At 38.2% G+C, this 18,955-nt stretch overlaps 1 protein-coding gene across 1 annotated transcript in view; it reads right to left on the bottom strand.

Annotated features, from left to right (window-relative positions):
• trappc8 (trafficking protein particle complex subunit 8) overlaps positions 1-18,955 on the bottom strand; it is a 66,364-nt gene that overhangs the window by 1,711 nt on the left and 45,698 nt on the right. The window contains exons 18-28 of the mRNA XM_073855901.1: positions 17,952-18,045; positions 17,684-17,841; positions 17,138-17,571; positions 15,673-15,838; positions 15,411-15,507; positions 11,872-11,940; positions 11,286-11,344; positions 10,944-11,147; positions 10,575-10,676; positions 2,687-2,829; positions 523-612 (exon numbers count right to left, since the gene is read on the bottom strand). Coding sequence (XP_073712002.1) covers positions 523-612; positions 2,687-2,829; positions 10,575-10,676; positions 10,944-11,147; positions 11,286-11,344; positions 11,872-11,940; positions 15,411-15,507; positions 15,673-15,838; positions 17,138-17,571; positions 17,684-17,841; positions 17,952-18,045 — 1,616 coding nt within the window. The remainder of the gene's footprint in view (positions 1-522; positions 613-2,686; positions 2,830-10,574; positions 10,677-10,943; positions 11,148-11,285; positions 11,345-11,871; positions 11,941-15,410; positions 15,508-15,672; positions 15,839-17,137; positions 17,572-17,683; positions 17,842-17,951; positions 18,046-18,955) is intronic.

Genomic DNA, 18,955 nt, shown 5'->3' with positions numbered 1-18,955 from the left:
ATACCCCTTGTTGTCTGTTTTACATCATTTTACAATCTTGTTTACCATATTTACTTCGCTGTACACTGTAAAAAGTTGGATCTACGCAAACAAATTACTTTAATTGGTAACACTTACATTTATTTTTAACTTAAAGTCAGAAAAATACCAAAAAAATGTAAGCTTTTTCAAATTTATTTTCTCAATTAAACTGAAATTATTTTAGGTGTTAATTAAAGTATTTTTTAAGTTAACTTAAAAACTTCTCATAGTGTAACGTTAATAGAACGAGTTTTGCTTGCAACCTTTTGACAACATGAATTGTGATGCAAACAAAATGGCGGCCTGCAAGTGAAAAGATTCTTTCAAAGTTATATTTTTTACATTTTAACATTTGTACTGTTTTAAATTTAACATTGATATAGCCAATCCCAGTATTATTAATTTATTAAGCCATCCATGTGTTTATAGTCGGGGTACCCTTTAATGCTATCTATATCTATCTATAATTAATTTTGGCCATCAGTTCAAACTAAGATGTACCTGGTCGTTTTGTGTCGCAGATCAATGATGACGTCTACCTGAGCCAGGGAACAGTTGGACAACGTCAGGGTAACTGGTACCATACATAAACTGGGGAAAACACAAGGATGTTATTAGCTAGTAAAATTCAAGTTCACTTGTAGCCTTTACATTTTTGGAGACATTTCTCGACTTGATAGTTTGTGCTGTCCACAGAGTAAACTAAACCTGTTTATTCTTCAGGTGAAAAATGCACCAGAAACATCAGTGCTAATGTCTCCTCATAATAATTTGTTAATCCCATATTGTTAAGCCTCATCTTTAAGTCCATTGTCCTGAAGCAGATATATGGATGAAATAACCCCCACTGCCCCTGGGTGCACACATCTCATGCTGACAGATATTTGGTTCAACTTCCTGGCGAATTTAAGCTGTTTATATCAGAGCTCACTGGCTGTTCCTCAGTCGAGGTCGCATTTGTGGGCGGCATATGTCTTCAAGACTGTCTTATTCCAGAATAGTAACAATTATAAAGTTGACTATAATTCTTAATTAATTGTAAAATGTTGTTATATGCTTCTGACTTGTGAATGGTTAAAGGGACATTCCACTTAAAAAAATATATATACTCATTTTCCAGCTCCCCCAGAGTTAAACATTCGATTCCCACCGTTTTGGAATCCATTCAGCCGATCTCCGGGTCCGGCGGTAGCACCTCCAGCACAGCTTAGCACAATCCACCGAATCTGACTAGACCACTAGCATCGCGCCAAAAAAATAACCAAAGAGTTTTGATATTTTTCCAATTTAAAACTTGACTCTTCTGTAGTTACATCGTGTACTAAGGCCAACAGAAAATTAAAAGTTGCGATTTTCTAGGCAGATATGGCTTGTCTTGATGACGTATGCAGCCTACAAATGCGACCTCCGGAGGCTGCAGCCTTCGGATTGAGGAACAGCCAGTGAGCTCTGATATAAACAGCTTAAATTCGCCAGGAAATTTACCCAAATATCTTTCGGCATGTGATGTGTATTTAGACCCAGAGGCGTGGGGGTTATTTCATCCATATATCTGCTTCAGGACAATGGACTTAAAAAAGTGGAATATCCCTTTAACTCAGTTAGAACAGGGTTGATGACGTATGCAGCCTGCAAATGCGAACTCCCGAGGTTGCAGCCTTCAGATTGAGAAATGGCCACTAGCTGCGTCCGAAACCGCCCACTTCCATACTATATAGTAGGCGAGGTAGTGCTTTTCGCCTACTATATAGTATGGAAGAAGACGCTTTCGGATTCAGCGACTATCTACCTTTTTTCTATTCTTAAGACTGTTTAAAGCTGCAATTAGTAACATTTACCTCTATCGCCATCTCTGTTTAAAACATCAAATGGCAAGTTACTTGTGGAGCTGTTTTTATGTGAGTTGAAGTAAAATCAGCCAAAAATGTACGGTAGCCGCCATAGGACAAACATGTTATCGTCTGAGACAACGAAGTAACAAAACGCACTCTATAGAACGGTTTGTCTGTTTAGGGCTACTGTAGAAACGTGGCGGTGCAAAATGGCGACTTCCATGTAAGGGGACCCGCTGTGTATGTGGATAAAAATGGGTCATTCAAAGATAATAAAAACTATACAGTTTTATTGTGCAAGGTCTTTATACACCACTGGTAATATAGTTATTATGTATTGCATTTAATATATCATGCATTTAAAATACTAATAAATTATCTTGCATTTCTGTTAAGAGATCCTTATAAAAGTCCCACATTGCACCTTTAAGCGTGAAATTGGACACAACAGCTAAAATCATTATTTTAAGTTTGTTGATTTGCTTAATGTACATGCTTAAAACTGTTTTGTGTTTTTTTAAAACAAAAAAGTTAGAGACTGCAGGTGTAAAGCAAGAGTTTGTTCATGTTAGTCCTGTGGCTCTCGCACATAAACTGAAGACTATGAGTGACGAAGGAGCTTTCGGAGCCCACATCACAAATCAAATCCATCTTTCACACTTTTCCAGACACACCTACTTTCTCCGCACCATTGCAGAAATAGGCCAGACAAGTGTTCCTGTATTGCATGAGAGCATCACTCAATAATTGAGTCTTAACGCCTTAAAAACAAGGCTTGTGGATTTTGGCGAACCGATTTGAATGTCAAGTGCTTGTTTGTTCATGTGCTTTACCTCTTTTGTGGAAAGGGATGATCGTACGACTCGGGGTAGTGGAGACAGGTCTTTATAAGGTGGGACAGCTGTTCCAGTGAAGGCTTGCTTATAGGAGGTGGGACGTCTGGTTTGAACTTCAAAAGCACCATCTCTTGAGTCTCCTGGTTGACAAAAACATAATTTAGTTTTATTGTGTTTTTTCTGCCTCAGGGAAACAACCAGCCCAAGTAGAGCAAATAGTTTTTTTAGCAAAATCTTCCCTTTTCATTTAGAAAGATGCAATGGATTGAAATAAATTATAGTCGAGTAAGTGCACGGTTAATAGCTGAACCAAGTGGGTGAAACAAAATAAACGCAAAAGGAAGCAAAGCACGTGTTCACATGAGGGTTTCTATAAAAAGACTTTGAGATCAACATGTGTGACGCGATTTCCTCACGTGAGGGACTTCCTCTGCCGTGAATGAGCGTTGCTATGCAACAGCGTGCGGAGAGAGATGTCAGACAGGATGGAATCAAGCCCAATACAAAGCGAGAATCAGAGAAAGAAAATGAATGAAAGATCACAGAGCGAAAGAACAAATGAAAACTGATGAATGAGAAACTTGAAAGGTAAAAGAACCTGGAAACCTGGAGTTTCAAAGAACCTAACACTGTCATATTGTTATAAATCCTTATTATGTGCAACACTAAAAGAGAAATTCAGAAGAATGTCTATGCTGCTTTTCCCCACGAATAGCTAAAAGACCTTCAAGCAGATTTGCACTTATCTAGATTTAAACATTGTCCCTTGTAGTTGTGCCCATAGGCATTACTATCATCTGCTGTACAGGTCTCAAATACTTGGATTTCAGTTCTAAAAGACAGACTTTATTATCAGAGATGGTGAGTTTGCATTCATCTATACATGCATATGATTTACCTCCAGGGTATTCAACTCATTCCAAGTCAATTGTTGACCATAAGACACTCACATGATAGTTAATGAACACACAGACAAATGTGTAGCAACCATATGACTTCCCAGTTCTCACTTGGTCAAGTCAATAAACACTCACAGACAAATGAGTGACTATAAAAGTCAAGTAACTTGTTAGGCTATACTGATTATACTTAATTCTGATTACCAGAGATATTTCACAAACCATGCACAATGCCTTTTGCTTGAAGTTGGAAAATTACAGAAACTAAAGGGATATATGGGAATAATACCACAAATCTTAAGTTCTAAATTTCGGAATCCTAGGTTTCCTAGATCGCATTAAATCTAAACTTAAGACTTTTTTCTTTAACAAATCATTCACATTATTTTCTAGTACATTATACTTATCTCGCAATAGTTAGTTTGTACAGAACAAAGCATTCACATAACTCGTATGGGTAATATACTGTTGCCGCAATAGCTAGCCTGTCTGGAACCGAGCATATATTAAAACACAACATTGTGTGACACTTGCATTACATGCGAACGGCCCCTATGCTAATAGGATTTTGTTTCACTCTCCCTGTCTTGTCCACGAACCCGAGGACATTGAGACAAACAGACCCAGTTCCTGCTGCCGTGGAGGTCAACACACCACTGATCTACTGGCCGCCCTTCAACGTGATCCCCAGCCGATGCCTGACCAACGACCATCGACGGAACCCATTTAATCTCCTTAACCGTTTACATACAGTTTACATCCCATATAAATATATATATTACGTCAATAAATATATATATATATCTCCCAAGGGTTTTTTCCTCCTAGGACTTTTTGTTCCTCCCTGTGATTTTTCTCCTAGGGGGTTTCAGTGTATACCACTAGTCAACTAAATGAATATAACATGGCAAAGATGAATGCACATTTATATATTGATTCAAAAAATGTAGAGAATAATAAAAAAACTTGGATCATTGATCATTGCATTTTGCAAAATTCAGAAAAAAATCACTTTTTATAATAAATAAAATCGATTTTATAATAAAAATCTAATTATGGATTTAAATGTTTATGTTTTATAACCTAAAGATGCTATGTGAAAGTTTGTAACAGAAAATAGTGATTTTCATCTTGTCACCTTCTTGGTATTGACAACACATTTTTACTGAAATTAGTCAAAATGGATTTATTGCGTTTTGGAATAAAAAAAATAATTTTCATTTCATGGGGACTTTAAGTTATGGTTTAAGTCAGAATACAGTTCACATATAAAGTCTGTTTGTCTACTTACATATGAGCTACTGGCCAGCCCATGCTCTTTTTGGTATAGAAAAGAAAAGCCTGGACATTTTGATAAGCATCTCTTGTGTTTCGCAGAGGGAAAATAACATACTGGTTGAGAATTACATGAGAGTTAAGCAAATACATTTTCAATTTTGGGTGAACTATACTCCGCATCTAACAAACACACATCCATTTGCACACAGAACTTTGATGTACAGTTGCCAAACCAGCAGGACACTTTTTGCAAAACACCCACACACAACTCTCAGATTCCTTCACCTTGCTAACAGTCCATATTAAATCCACATGCAGACACACTCCCACACAATCTTATTTATTTAAGCTTGTGTTCATCATTGCAGTGCTATAGCAGCAGGATGATATTGACAAAAAATAAATAAGAATTCAGCCCGCTAAACGCATTCAGTGCACGTATTTCAATTTACAGATTCAGAACGAGAAACTTGTAGTGTGGAATAGTGGCAGAATAAAACAGCAGACACACACTGAAGGTCAAAGCCCGTCTCTGTGCTATCTGGCTCTCTGGCCGTTAAAGGCACCTTTGGATTCATCCATCTTCATAAAGAACAGAACTCACTTATAATGCTCCCAATGTCACTTTGCTGAAAATACAACGACCAATTCAGAGGGGAAGACTTGGGGCGGGGCCAGTTTAGAGATGACTGTGTGTATTTTTGGTTTGTATTAGTGGTGTTACGAGGGTGGAGGTTGGGGGATTAAGCCCCTAATGTTGTCAACGCACTGATATTTTAAGGACTGAAAACATTTTAGGTAAAAAAATTATAGATTTTATCATCATTACTATTATTACATCAGTCTGAATAATCGGCTATCGAAGATTTTATATGGGTGCATCTAGTTGTAAAAAAAGGTCACTGGTAAAAAAAAAAAATCACATTCCTTTTCAAGTGTAATAAATAGTACTGTGCAAAAGTCCTAGGCACGGTAATATTTTCACCCCCCCCCCCAAATAGTTTTAAGCTGTAGTGTGTCAGTAGAAAATATCAGTTTAAATTTCCAAACCTTCCAAAATCTTTAGCCATTATTTGTAAAAATCCAATGAGATTTATCTATTTAACTTATTTTGAAAAGTATAACATGTTGGATATTTATTTTAAAACAAGACAAGGACACTGAATGAATTTTTAGCAATGTAATGAGACAGAACAAAAGGCATTATAGTCTGTAACCCATATTTTCATTGTGTCTTGTACCGTGATATGGAAATGATATGCACATGACATTATGATGCATAGTAAAACGAGGCACTCTACGCTCCATTTATGTTTTTTTCAGGAAGGAGATGTGGTGTTGAGATGCATGTATGTACTGGGTTATATTCATTTAGGTTCCGGTGTACGCATGGTTTAAAAAATCTGAAAACTTTGTGCATACATGAAATCTGCCTTTTGTGCAAATCTACACGTGTCATTCATGAGGCCCCAGGTGCCCATTTAGCGCTCATACCAATCATTTCCAAGGTATACATAAAAAAAATGTTCCTTCGAATTTTTATGAAAAGTTTAAAATCAAGAGTTCATACAGAGCGAGGTCAAAAGAGAGAAATGCATTTTTTCCCTTTATTCAAGGTTCCTTTATATCACACCTACACAAGAATCAAGGTTCTCCAAACATAAAAAACATGAAACAATTCCTTTAATGTTGAATTGGCTTTTTGCCTGCTGGTATTTTAATAGGCAGAGTGGGTTTCGGTTCTTTTTTGACACATTGTATAAGGGAAACTCGTTTGGACACGATATCTCTGTGTATCAGTGAAGGGCACTTGAGGAGTATATGCTATTACAGTGCCTTGCAAAAGTATTCATACCCAATTAACTTTTCCACATATTTTCACATTACAACCTAGGGCTGACAAAAGTAGCGTGTTAATAACACAAATTTATTTTAAAGACACTTATTTTATAAATGTGTGATTAACACAACGCGCAATTTCTCTTTGACCCTTGGCCTAGCCCCTCGTAGGATAAATTGCAGCCTTAGACAGTAAAATAGACATCAAATGTCTGAAATTATCTAAATTTGTACGTTTTGTGAGAGGTGTACCATCCTAAATGCTTAATCTAATACAAAGGATGCGTGTCCATCCACTTGCACGTCTCAGATTTTGGTTTCGGTTTTAAAAATGCAGGAATGAGAAAATAAAGTGCTTGCTTGATGTTAAAATAGTTATCTGGAAAGGTAAAGTTCGGGGCCTGATTGTTGTTTAAAGAGTTATTAAGAGCGACACGACATGAAAATTATCTTCCACGCGCTGACTGACACATCTGAAGCATGCACACAGGCGCGCAACCCCGATATATGCATACATGGACAGAATTACAGTTTTAAAAATATCGGTTTTGACAAGAATTCACACAGATATAATCTGTTATGTTTTAAGTAAATGTTTGGAAACATATCTGAGGTGTAACATTATTTTAGATCCTTGCATTACAGTAGATCTTAAAACTGTCTCAATGTCAATCAAACAACAAAAGAAAAAAGTTTTAACATATACTGATATTGTTTTTAACTTTGTGTGTGCCAAAACTATTAGTTTTACCAGTGATTTTAAGGTATGGATGTGGTGATTTAGTTTTTGAACCTTAAAAAAATTGTTAACTGCATTTTTTTCAAAATTATCTTTGCTGACTTTTACTAATAATAAACATACATTTGCATGAAGCACACATATTTGTCTATGCCCATGTTGATTAGAGTATTAAAAACTTGAAAAGTGTTAAAGGAACAGTATGTAAGAAATGTATATCAATTAATCATAAAATGGCCCTGATATGTCACTAGACATTAAGACAAGTTTTGTGATTGCAATACCAGTTTTGGCCACAATCCTACATACTGTTCCTTTAAATTAAGGTAAATATAGAACAGATAAAAATGTGCGATTAATCACGAATTAACTCATGACAATCACGTGATTAATCTAGATTAAATATTCTAATCGATTTACAGCCCTATACAACCACAAACAAAAAAATATATTTTATGGAGATTTAAAATGATAGACCAACACTTAGTGGCAACTAATTGAAAGGAAATGATAAATGTGTTCAATTTTATTTCACAAAAATATCTAAAAAGTATGGTGTGCATTTGTATTCAGCCCCCTTTACTCTTGGCTCTTTTCCATTGCATATTACCCTACGGTTTAGTTTAGTTTGGGTCGGGTCAGCTCACCTCACTTTGGCGTGTTTAGCTTTTCCATCGAGTTTAGTATCACTTCGCAGCAGGAGGGATTATAGGCGTGTCGTTATATTTGCGCTGCTTACTGCTGTGACATCATACAAGTGAGAGCGTCGTTGTACATTCCCATACATTCATTTATTTCTCAGTCCACCACAAAATTAAAATTGGCCACCACTTACAGATGTTTGCACATCGCATTTATAACTACCTCTGTTTCACATGATAGTTTCTGATCAAACACCCGTGGCGTCAATTGACGGCGCTCCGCTGAGCCTCAATGAAGTTGCAGGACGTGCATGTCGCGAATGTGCCGCCACAAACTGTAAGTATGGAAAAAAACTGTTCTGGTGTTCCTGGTTCTCAACCTGTGGATGTTTTTCATCGCTAAAAGGGAGTTTGGAAACTTATAGCAGAGCACAGATGACAACATGTTTGCTCGAGACAGCGCAAGCTAGCTAAAGCTAATCTTTTAGCGATGACGCTGATTATAGCTGTGTCCCAATTCAAGGGCTGCGACCTTCTAAGGACGTATTTTAAGACAGATTGCGTCACAGCAGCGCGACTTGAGGCTGGTAAGGCCGTCCCAATTCAAAGGATGCTTAGAATGAAGCCTCAAAATGCGTCCTCATTTCTCCGCGATGTTAAGGATAGAACGAATGGATCCTTAACAGCCGAGACTATCCCAAGATTCATTGCGCGCCTGCAACGGCTGCATATAACGGCTGGATATTCTAAAATAAACAATTAAAACCTTTATTAAAAAAGTGTATGTTTCAGAAAAATTTTTTCTTGTCACTGTTTTAGTATTATAAGTTATGTTTTGTGTTAATATTATTATTTTTATGATGCATATATTTCTAATTTTGATTAATTTAATATACTGTTGAATAGTTTAATCTACATCAATGTGTCATATTTTCTAAACTAAATTAATATTTTTCTGATTTCATATTTATTTTAATAAGTCAGAAACATTTCCGCTATGTCCTGCTGACAGGCGCGTGCAGCAGGTGACGCCAATTATAGGTCGTCCGAAGGTTAGACCGTCTCATTTCAGTTCTCTTCGCGAACTTCTGAGGCTGCCACCTTGAAAGACCGAGTGCTCATCTTTAAGGTCCCATGCTTATAAGTTCGCAGCCCTTGAATTGGGACACAGCTGACGATTCTCTCAGACCAATCAGTGACCTTCAGTGTTTTCACGTCACGTTTGGTATCAGCTTGGGTCACTTGGAACCCCAACTGAGGTGGTACGAAAAAAAGTATCGGGTACTACGTACTCCACCCAATGGAAAAGCTCCCAAAAGTAAGCGGACCCGACCCAAACTAAACTAAACCAAACCAAACCATGGGGTACTATGCAATGGAAAAGTGCCATCTGATACTCCTAAAGTTAACTGATACCAACTAAAATCAAGCGGGACCAGTGGCCTTTAATAGTCACCTAAGTGACTATTATATACAGCTGTTCTGTAAAGACCTCAGAGGTCCTCAGAGGTTTTTTTTAAGAGAACATAAGTGAACAAACAGCATCACCAAGGAACACATCAGACAGGTCAGGGATAAAGTTGAAGATAAAGTGAAGAAGTTTAAAGCAGCATTAGGCTATAAACATATCCCAAGCACTGAACATATCACAGAGCACTGAACAATTCATCATCTGAAAAAAAATTAAAACTGGGACAGAGGTTCACCTTCCTGCAGGACAACGACTCTAAGCATACAGCCAGAGCTACAATGGAATGGTTTAGATCAAAGCATATTCATCTGTTAAAATGGCCCAGTCAAAGTCCAGGCCTTAATCCTATTGAAAATCTGTGGCGAGACTTGAAAATTGCGGTTCCAATCTGACCAACTTGAGCTATTTTGCAAAGAAGAATGGGCAAAAATGTCACTCTCTGGAGCTGGTAGAGACATACTGTACCACAAAAGAGGTGCAGCTGTAATTTGAGCCAAAGGTGGTTCCAAAAAGTATTGACTCGGGAGGTCTGAATACAAATGCATGCCACACTTTTCAGATATTTCTTTGTAAAAAATTGTGGATGCCTTTTATAATTTTCCATCCACTTTACTATTATGTGCCACTTTGTGTTGGCCTATCATGAATACATCTAAATAAAATACATTTTTATTTGCGGTTGTAACTAAAAAAAAATGTGGAAATGTTCATTGGGTATGAATATTTTTGCAAGGCACTGTATATGCCATATACATTATAAATTATTCATGTTAGTTTAAACTAAACAATTAATGATATACTTTTTCAGTATTGCTTGTAATATGCATTTATACATCATCTGCGTGTTTAACAGCTTTTTCATTGAGTTCATTAATCTCCATGAATGATACAAGTAACATTGCCTCAGAAATTGGCCAAAATCGTGAATCTTTGGGGAAAGCATAATCTGGAACATGTCGGGAGCGTCTATGATGCCTCTGTAGGCAGTTTTGGAACAGAGCAAGTGTATGTGTATTACCTCTTTTTGTGTGAGCGTGCAGGCCTCTTTGCCAATAGTTTGCAATGAAACGTGAAGCTGACCCTCTACAATAAGCTGCTTGTTATCCTCGACAACATATGCCTAAAACAAACAAAAAAGCGTGATTAAAACACCTTAAAAACTCCTTAAACTCTGCAGACCCGCTGGGGGTTATTTTTTTAAATACATAAGTTGTAGAGCGCAAAGCTTTCTGTAAAATAAGAACATTTTTATCAATTTACTCCAAAGTATGTGGGTAGATGACTCTTTTTTACATATTTTTGGACCCTACATGAAGCTTTTTACATGCTAGGCTATTCATTACCAATCTCTGCTTCAATGATAGAAAACACTGGAAACCACAACTACCTTCCAAAGGACGATGATGTCAAACTCTACTTCGCTGCATTTTCTGATGATACCCATCATGGCATCATCATCCGTGCTCTGCGGCGTGAGGCTCTGTCTGCCCATCTGGCTAGCACCGCCCGTGGCCACGCCCCCTCTCCTGGGCTCAGAGGGCAAATCCCTCCGGAAGAAAAAGTCAGCGCATGGAGTGGTAGAGCTGATGATCTAACAAAAGTGGAAATGAAAAAAAAAAAAACACAAATACATCAAAAAACGAATAAAGACCACAATCAATGGTCAATAATTTTTATTTATTGGTTTCAAGAGTGCTTAATAGTAATAACAACATGAGGGCTTTCTTACTTGCTCATTGCCAAGGTTGAGGTCAGCAAATGTGTATTTTTCTACTGCATCTGAGGTAGCTGAAGGATTAAGAGAAAAGGTCAGCATGTGCGTACTTGACAATAATAATAATAATAATAATAATAATAATAATAATAAATTAAACGTATATAATAATACAGCGGGGAAAATAAGTATTTGACACATCAGCATTTTTATCAGTAAGGGGATTTCTAAGTGGGCTATTTTCACCAGATGTAGCCATCAAGCCAAATATTGAATTCATACAAAGAAATCAGAACATTTAAGTACACAAGTTGAGTCATAATAAATAAAGTGAAATGACACGGGGAATAAGTATTGACAATACCGTTTTAAAAGGCATAAAGCATGTTAAACAGCAGGACGCGTCAACTTCTCATATTCCCACTGTTATACACAGTTTCTGCATTTTGATTGGTCGAGATTTAACCACAACTGGCTCTAAGGTGAAGCAGCCGAAATACTTAAGTGCTAAACAGACACTGAATTTTGATGGAGGGTGTTAACAAGGACAGGGTTTGATACAGATGGGGCTTTGTGAATGTATGTGTACTAAAAGCCTCACCTTCCTCTATTCGGCATCTGGTGGCTCTGAAGCACAGCTTTCCCCTTTCCCGGCTGGCCAGCTTAGAGTCTGCAAACACAAGATGAAACAAACATAGAGAAAGAAGATGAGGGTTCTTTCACACATTTACAGAAAAGCTTTTTTGTGGTGCCAGTGCAGGTCAGTGTTCACTTTTGACATGATAGATGAAACACTTTTTCGAAAGAAGTCTGAAGGAGGCTTCTTCTAAACAACACAGAGCCATATACAAACGGTTTATGAATCTATTAATGTAACCATTGCAATTTTGCATTATATAAATCTGCTATACCCTTTTTTTATTTATTTTTGGGATGAGATTTTAAAAGTGAACATATATATGCACACATCTAATGTCAAATTCTTCCTCTTCGCTGTTGCTCTTCAGTCTCATACTGTATGTGCTGGTACACCTCAGTGGCACATCAAGTTATTTTTGGGTAAACTTAGAGGCTGTTTACACTTGGCATTAACATGTGTTTTCGTCGATCGGATCACAAGTGGACGACGTTAATGTCAGGTGTAAACGGTGTTCAAAACGTTTTGAGCTCGTTCACTTTCGACCACTTTCAACCACATCCAGAGGTGGTCGAAACCACTTTCGATCGGATCGCTTTGGAGTTGCGGAACGCACATGTGGTTGAATGCGTTCGAACAGCCACACGCGACCACCTTCTCCCCGCCCATTTATCTAATCTGAGGTATTAAACACAAGTTTTACGTCTTTTTTTACTTCTGGCGTGAACATTCGGTGAACAGTGCTATTTTTAGCCTTTCATTGATAAAACTAAGCGGCTGATCTCCGTAGTTTCGTTTTGAAAGCGTGTGAAAGTTGCGCGATCCTACTTCATCAATTGTGCTGAAAATTCAAAGAAAGCTCTTACATACTCATGTACAAAACACTGTGCAGCATGTTTACTTGCTAAACAAGCAGTGCACTCCGACATTATATTAGTTTGCGTCCATATAAACTCATAATTACTCGGGATTGAATGACAGCAGAGAGACTCGCCCACCGTCTCACAGACCACCCCCTCATAGTATTCAGCAAAGAAGCGGTCGAAAGTGGACAAAAGAGACGGATTTAAATACCAGGTGTAAACGTAATGTGTCTCTCTCGTCCACTTGTGATCCGATCGATGAAAACACATCTTAATACCAAGTGTAAACAGCCTCTTAATACCCAAAGTCCCTAATAAAAAAATTGTTAAGTAATTTGATATTTCTTGGTAAAAAATAGACCTAAATGAACAATTACCTTTAAAATTACATAATAATTACTATGCAATAATAGTTGGTTGAAAAGGATGTGATTTCAGTTTCCCATTCATATATTTTATCATTGAGGACATCGGCAGCCAGTGACTTCTCTTCTGAGGGGAAGGAATTCAAAATAAGTTTGGAGTGTCATGTGTGACTCGTCGTGTCAAAATATGTGCCTGCTGCACATTGAAAGGGTTTATGATAAAAGAGACAATTCACAAAATATGCGCAAGACACTTGCTTAACAATGAACTCTGATTACACATGAGATTAAGCGAGTATATGGCAAATGTGATCATCTCTTTTAATATAAACCCCTGGGAAGCATCTGCAGCATGCACGTATTTTGACATGATGCGTGATGCACATAGGTTCACAAGATGCGGCAAACACATATTTGACATGACGAGCCACACACATGACGGGCTAAATACATGAATCACATTCATGCACCATTAAAAAGAAGTCACCGCCCGCCACTGAAAAGTGTAAAAATCTCATCTCGTTCTCGTGAACCCAATCTCATCTCGTCTCATGGAGTAAGTGTCCTTCCTTTACTGAATTAAAGTACTCACAAAAGACATTGCAGTCAAACATTAAACACCAGCTGGCTGGGCATTTGCATCACAGAAGATTGATTTGATGAATTTAACAAGCAGACACTGATGTATCTTATGCATTATAGCATCTGGTTAAAGATGTATTGTTTTCATTATTTCTAAGCCATAGATTTTCACATCACTGCGTTCACTTCTTCCATCTAAACCTGACCAGAAGCTAAAACACACGCATGTGATTAAATTTACACTTTAGTAGGCACTAAATTGATTCACGTGTGCCTGCGAGTTTCACACACTCAGCACAATATCAAAGTGACCAGATTTGCTTCATCATTCTGTGCGGGCATAAGCATGCGCTCCTCTTTCACAACATCAGTGTAACTGACTCAACATAAATGCAATGTGAACCAATTTCAATAGTAGAGAACTTGAGTCTTGCTGGCAACTGAGCGTAAGTGTCTGTGTGGATATCCTGCTGTGCACGCTATCAACTGCAGGTGCATATCATACTGTGTTTGCATCCTCACAAGCTATCAATATCGCCTTCCTAGGGATCTATAGATTTATGTAGGCTTTAAACATTTTAAAGATGGATCAGTGTTACAAAGAACAGGGAATGACATTAATGAAAGAACAGGGTGGGTGTATAAAAGTGGTTAAGGAAGCACTGTATAATCTGGATTCACAAGACACCGCTCAGATGTAGTTTATATTCAATCAGAGTCAAAAGCACACCTCAGGGTTTTTAATATCATATAAAACATTTTAGTGAAGTGACTCCCAACCTTTTAAATGTAGTGTGTGTAGATAGATGAAAGTCGCAAGCGCAAAACCCAGGGTTCCCACACATTAGTTAACTTCAAATTCAAGGACCTTTCAAGGACTTTCCAGGGCCAATACCCTCAAATTCAAGGACTAAATGTGGGGACACATTTCAAGTGAGAGCAAGGTTACATTGCGTTACCTTTAAAGATACATTGTTACAGTTCCCTTTCGAGGGAACTCGCGCTGCGTCACTGCAGTGACACTTTGGGGACGCCTCCAGGGGTAAGTGCGTCTAAATGTGTATATTTCAATTTAAGCAATGGTGAGGCTTAACGACAAAGACAGGGTCACGCGGGAGACAGGAAGTATATCGCTATCTGAAATATTGCCAAAGACGGCGTTACCAGAACGCAGGAAGTATGGCAAGGGAGACGCAGCGTCTGGTCTGGTCAGCGTCTCAGGGAACAACAGTTACATACGTAACCCGAGACGTTTTCATGTGACAAACACAACTGTGCAAAAAAGCATTTTGGTATAAATCAACATTCACATACAGAAGATATAAGCATTTAAAGTGAACAGTTTAGCACGTGTGCATAAAACGTCTAGAATTTTAATGATATTATCCTATACTACACAGGGAATAATATAGATTTTTTTCCAGAAAACATCTTGAATAAAATAGATTCAAGCACTTTCAATGACCTGTATCTATGTATGTCTATTTTCAAAAACTTCCCAGGGCCTTGCATTTTTCCCCCAGATTCACAAACCTTCAAGGATTTTAAGGACCCGTGGGAACCCTGAAAGCCTTTAGGTCATTTCTAGGGAGGATGAACCCATAACCAGCTTATTTGAATTGAATGGCTTTAGAAGAAGCTATCTACAAAGCAGCCAAGCATATGTGCCTAAAACATAAGGGTGGACTCGTACCTTTATCTCCTGCAGGATTGATGCACTTGTGCAGCCTCCACTGCCGGCTGCTACTGGACACCTGAACAATGTGGAACTCACGAACACCTGCTTCACTCTGAGAAAGAGAGCGAGAGATTTTAAATATATAGTAAAAGCTGATATTTAAACCATGGTAAAAGATCAATAACCGGTGTCAGATGTTTTCATTGGATTTCATTTTAATAAAAAACTTTAAAGCAACATGTGTGCATAGGATATCTATGCAAGGGACACAACTCACTGTGTTGATGTTTTCAACGTCTACGAAGACCAACATGCTGCTGTGGTTCTCATCTTTCTCTCTCTGCTCCTCTCCGACCTGCAGCGTGTTGCTTCGGCTCGCCGTAGCTGTGACGCTGAGAGAGCGGCTTGCACAGATGAAAACCGTATGACGAAGCACCCTGTGACTAAAGGTGTCACAGAGAGAACAAGAAGGAGTCATTTAAATTTCAGTGGTGATTTTTGAATGGTTTCTCTTTAAAGGGACACTCCACGTTTTTGTGAAAATATGCTCATTCTCCAGCTCCCCTAGAGTTACACATTTGATTTTTACCATTTTGGAATCCATTCAGCTGATCTCCGGGTTTGGCGGTATCACTTTTAGCATAGCTTAGCACAATCCATTGAATCTGATTAGATCATTAGCATCGCGTTAAAAAATAACCAAAGAGTTTCTATATTTTTCCTATTAAAAACTTGACTCTTCTGTAGTCACATCGTGTATTAAGACTGACGGAAAATTAAAAGTTGCGATTTTCTGGGCAGATGTGGCTGGGAGCTGTGCTCTCATTCTGGCGTAATAATCAAGGACTTTGCTGCTGTAACATGCCGGCAGCAGGCACTGGTCTAATCAGATTCAATGGATTATGCTAAGCTATGCTAAAAGTGGACCAGCCAGACCCGGAGATCGGCTGGATGGATTCCAAAACGGTAAAAAGCTTATATTTAACTCTAGGGGAGCTGGAAAATAAAATATTCAAAAAAAAGTCAAGTGTCCCTTTACACGGCTGATGGCACATTTTTTAGATGCGCTTATCTTTAATGATACGCTACTTAATAGCACAAAACACAAATGCTTTGTATCACAGCCACAAAAGGAAAATGCAAACACGCATGAAGAGAACACGTAGCAAATACACCTTTGCTTATTTTGTAATATTCATGAAATGCTTACTTCAATTATAAATTCTTATAAATGTAAAACCCTTTCAGCATGTTAACCCCCCAAAACATCCATAAAATTGCAAACACAACCTGTGATTCTGGGATCACACCCCTAAAGGCGATCTAGTAATCTTGTTGGAACGTTTCCGAAAGTGCATGTCGTAGTGAGGAAATCCATGTGCACTCATTTGTAAAATGAATAAAGACAAAAAGCAGGCAAAAGCATGCAGATTTTAGTTGGTTGCTTGACCAAAAATACGAATACTATAAGAATGCAAAGTTGGCAACACCAAAGCTCCAAGAGTATCAAAAGATTTTATTAATAAAACTATCACATAGCGTGTAGGTAACGTTTCGAGCACGCAGGCTCTTCATCAAACCCACTGTGATCTGATGAAGAGCCTGCATGCTCGAAGTGTTACCTACACGCTATACAAAATGAATAAAGAGAAAGTGAAATACCGGCAGCACTCATCTGGGCATCCGTTCTAACACTAACCTTAGTATGCCATTATTCTAAAACACCAAGATTTGCCATGTACCTAAGTTTTGCAGTCTTCTCTGTGCTCTCATAGTAAAACAGGAAGTTGATTTCATGGACACCCTCTCGGTCAGGACCCCTGAGCCACAGTGGAATCTGTAACGCCTCCCCTGGTCCCAAAATGCCTCTTGATAAGGGGATCTCTGTCACTGCCGGCCTGTGACCGCTGGTGACCCCGAACGCAGCTGGTGACACGAGGGTCACCGCTGCCACTGAAGGGGGCGTGGCCACAGTCTTGTAGGCAGAACAGTGCTCTGCTGCCGTGGGCGTCACTGGTGTGAGGTCAGAGGTGGCACTGCCGAACGTGAAGAACTCTGGGTGAGTGGACGCCACCCGCAGGCCGGTGAGCGGGACTGCGCTCACATTCACAAATTCTACCCACGCTTTTCGAATCTCACCACATAGTAAACCAGTAGGGAAGTTGATAAAAAACACCTGTGTGAAAAAGGAAATAAGAAACAGTTTGATTCATTTCAAACACACCAAGATGAATATTTCCTAACATTGTCACTTTAAATAAAAGCATATACTAAATGCCTAAATGTACCTCCAGTAAAGGCATAGGAGGCGTGATAATGGGATCCAGGCGGCGGTCTGGTCCATATTTCACAGAGGTCTTTTCTTCTTTGGTCATGTTAAGCCTGGGACCCTGAATCTCCAGATTCTGCTGTCCACGCACACACATCAGATCACTGGCAGGTAGACCTGCATCACAAAAACATTATCAGTTATTATTTTTATTATCAATAACTATAAGAAATCACATTTATAGCTGGGTTCAGAGGTGTGACGATCAAAGTGGTTTTGGATCACACCTTCGCTGTTGCCTACATCTGCAGTGCCCAGATCGTAAACCACCCCGAGAACATGAAGCTCTCCTGTCTTACGAGGAAGCAACCTTAAACGAGCCTGAAAATTTGAGAAAGCCAGAAACAGAAATTATAAGCAACGCACACCAGCATCCAGAAGTTTAAGGTCACATAAAAAAGTTTTTATGTCTGATAACATTTTCGTGGAAAAAACTATTGTGCAAACATCATGCAAATTTTTTTATAAAATGTCGTTGAAACGGATGACTTCTAATGAAGAACATTTAATGAAGAAAATGCAACCAATAAGAGTCCATAAAAGATAAGAACTCTTTTAGTACAAAAAAAAAAACATCCCAGGGTGAGACCTAATATTTTTGTACATTACATTTTTGATTACATGTTGCAAATTCTCATAGCTGCATTTGCGTTATTTTATAGTTCTGATGAATTTACTGTTATTGTAAAAGATAGAAAAATTGTTAATACTCAACTAACGCTCTGCTTAAAGGAAAACATCACCGTTTTTCAATATCTTACTATGTTCTTACATCAACTTAGATGAATTAATACATACCGATCTTTTTTCAATGCGTGCACTTTTAATCTTTGTACAGCACTTCATGAATGTGTTAGCATTTAGCCTAGCCTCATTCATTCCTATGGCTCCAAACAAAAGTTTTATTTTGTGTCACCGTACTTACTCGTGTAAGTACTCATGTAACAGTCTTTAAATAGGGAAAACATGCAAGTGTTTGGTGGCTTCTAAATTAATCCCTTTTTGGAGCCATAGGCATGAATGGGGCTAGGCTAAATGCTAACACATTCACGAGGCGCTGTACAAAGATTAAAAGTGCACGCATTGAAAAAGATAGGTATGTATTCATTCATTCATCTAAGTTGAGGTAAGGACATTGTAAAATATTAAAAAACGGTGGTGTTTTCCTTTAACACTGCAAATTCTTGCTGACATTTAATCTTTTTTATGTGATCCTTGTTTAAGCGATCAA

Source organism: Misgurnus anguillicaudatus, chromosome 18 (assembly GCF_027580225.2).
Source record: "Misgurnus anguillicaudatus chromosome 18, ASM2758022v2, whole genome shotgun sequence".
NCBI lineage: Eukaryota > Metazoa > Chordata > Actinopteri > Cypriniformes > Cobitidae > Misgurnus > Misgurnus anguillicaudatus.
Note: the sequence above shows the minus strand (reverse complement) of the source record. Positions and strands in the feature narration are given on the sequence as shown.